The sequence below is a fragment of the Austrofundulus limnaeus genome, unplaced genomic scaffold (genome assembly GCF_001266775.1).
Source record: "Austrofundulus limnaeus strain Quisiro unplaced genomic scaffold, Austrofundulus_limnaeus-1.0 Scaffold199, whole genome shotgun sequence".
NCBI classification, from domain to species: Eukaryota; Metazoa; Chordata; class Actinopteri; order Cyprinodontiformes; family Rivulidae; genus Austrofundulus; species Austrofundulus limnaeus.
Window position 1 is genome coordinate 654288 of NW_013952601.1, and position 2474 is coordinate 656761.

The following is a 2474-nucleotide window of genomic DNA, read 5'->3' on the forward strand; positions in this document are numbered from 1 at the left end:
GTGTGTGTGTGTGTGTGTGTGTGTGTTGGGGTGGGGGTGTTACAGAAAACCTGCCCAATTTCACAAAAGGTTTACTTTGTGTATGTTCACAAAGACAGGTGTTTTTTGTACATATTGTTTCAATTTGATATTATATTCACAAGATACAATTGCTACAGCGTTTAACCTCATTTTTTTATTATTATTATAGGTCAAAATGTCTTAAATCATTTGACTTTTACAATATTTTAWATGAGCAATCTTTACATTCAGATCACCTGTTGAATAACTTGACCAGGAAACTAAAACAGCAGAAAGTTGAAGGTTTTAGTATCTTAACTACTGGGATTAAATGTGCTCATTATCTTTAAGATGGATCAAAAAGGAAAAAAAATACAAAGTAAGAAACTAAATCCGCACTCTTTTTTTTCCTCAYACTGATGACTGTGTCTTTACATTAAAAAAAAAAAACGTAAGCAAAATCTGTGAACAGCTGCAAACTGTGTTTGTTTACCTCCCAAAACAGCCGAAGTGACYGAAAAAAGGTCAMCARTGGCGACGTCAATAAAAGAGATGTTTGGGATGTGTTGCATTTCTGCYCAGATTYRTTTATTATGTAGAAAGGGTTTTRTTTACATCGAGTGCGTACCTGCATTTCAGTTTTGCGCATCAATATTGTTAGAAAACTATTAAATTATGTCAAACTGCCTAATTTCTAAAGTTTCGATGAACGTTTTTTATATGTCCTCATATGATAAGGTGCCATCGTCCWTTCATTTGTCTGTGGACAATTTCCAAGCACTAACTTGATAACTGGTAACCACAGAAATATCACACTGCGCAACTGGGCACTTCATGGGTCAAGGAAGATCCCTGTTGATTTCAAGGACATGGGTCAAGGGTCAAGATCACAGGTGACCTCTTTGTTAAAAACCTGTCTCTCACCATCTTGACATTCAAGTAACGCAACCCCGCATCCCTAAAACAGGATACAATAAGATKTCTATGGTGTAAATCCACAAATATAGGATAGAAATGTTATTATAGGCTCCTTTGTTTATGAAGACCACTTCCACCTTAGAGATCTTGAGTGGTCGTCTAATTATAAAAATAGTTTGAATAATAATCAACAGGTAAGTTCTGCACATTTCAGTAGTCTCATGTTCATGTTGATTAATTAAATATACACCAAGGACATTATCAGTGAACTTTTGCTCGACTTGAGTTTGAGTGTAATAAGAGACAGTTATTAATTTCACTACCTTTATTTGATCAATTAAAATCATCTATTTGATTCTGATTTGCTTCATTTTGAGACCCTTCAGGTCAGCTGTCTGCACCCAGCCTGAGGACACTCTGCAGCAGCGCTCTACCTGCTTTTAAAACGCTCCTCGTGCGCGTCACTCACGCGCGGGATGATCCAATCGCGAGGCACGTGAAGCCCGTGACTCCTCCCCCTGTGTATAATTGAAGTTTCTTTAGTTTCTTCCRCGGAGCTTCGGCTCAGTGTTTGTCCGGTTCGCGGAGGGATTAAATTGGCCGCGCGCGCACACACATTTTTTATACGCGCGCGAGACGGGAGGCAGCTGGACAGCGAAGATGATGATGATGATGATGATGTTTTCCGGGAGCTTGAACGCACTGACCCTGTTGTTGTGGATTACGGCCGCGACGGGTCCGGGAAGTGTCTCCGGCGCGAGGAGGCAGGAGGAGTCCTTCTTCACCGGCAGCGTCTACCGAGCGAGGTGCGCCTCGAGGTGCCTCAGCCTCCACATCACCCGCATCTCTGCCTTCTTCAAGCACTCCCAGGTACGTGGAGAACCAGGCGGGGTGAGATCAAAGAGCCCCGCGGTGGTGAATAAAGCCGCACGAGCGTTTTTTAAAAAGCTTAATCTGTTGTCACAAGAGCAGGTCACTGATGGGGAAAAGTGTCACTAAAATCTCACCAGCAGAGTGAAAAAGGTTGTAAAGTTGTTGCCATAAATCCCGACAAAAAAAGTGACCCTCTCTGAAGCATCTCCTAATTAACACGTTTTCTGTTTTTTCAGACTTGGAGATGATTAATTGCTCCAAGTGGAGCCAGTTTCCATTCATTACTTGCTAATTAGAAAATGAGAGATCACTTTCTTTGTCTAGGTTACTTTAACCACTTTTCCCTTACCTTTTGTTTGTTTATTAGGGCTTTTATAGCATGTTGTTTTGCAGACCTTGCTGGCTTGGAGCCACTCTAAATTAGCAGTGTTTTGTCACTAGTTGTGTTTTTTTTTTCCACCCTTCATTGAACCTGAATGTTTTCTCCCAGGACCCCAATGGGAAAGAAACTGGACAACGATCCCTCTTTATCTGCTCCTTCTTTTCTCCAGCTCTCTATCTGTCTTTTACACCAGTGGTTCCCAAACTTTTTATCTTCTGACCCAGAAAATATCCATGGCAAAAACTTGTGACCCCAAATATTACTGGTCTGAGTACGTGAACTTTGTTAATAACCCTAAAAA

General features: G+C 41.0%; 1 protein-coding gene across 1 annotated transcript in view; it reads left to right on the forward strand.

Moving 5' to 3' along the window:
- Positions 1-1580: 1580 nt before the first annotated feature.
- The window catches only part of anos1 (anosmin 1), a gene marked incomplete at its 5' end in the record, with an annotated part of 59976 nt that continues 59082 nt past the window's right edge, over positions 1581-2474 (forward strand). The window contains 1 exon segment of the mRNA XM_014018696.1: positions 1581-1788. Coding sequence (XP_013874150.1) covers positions 1582-1788 — 207 coding nt within the window.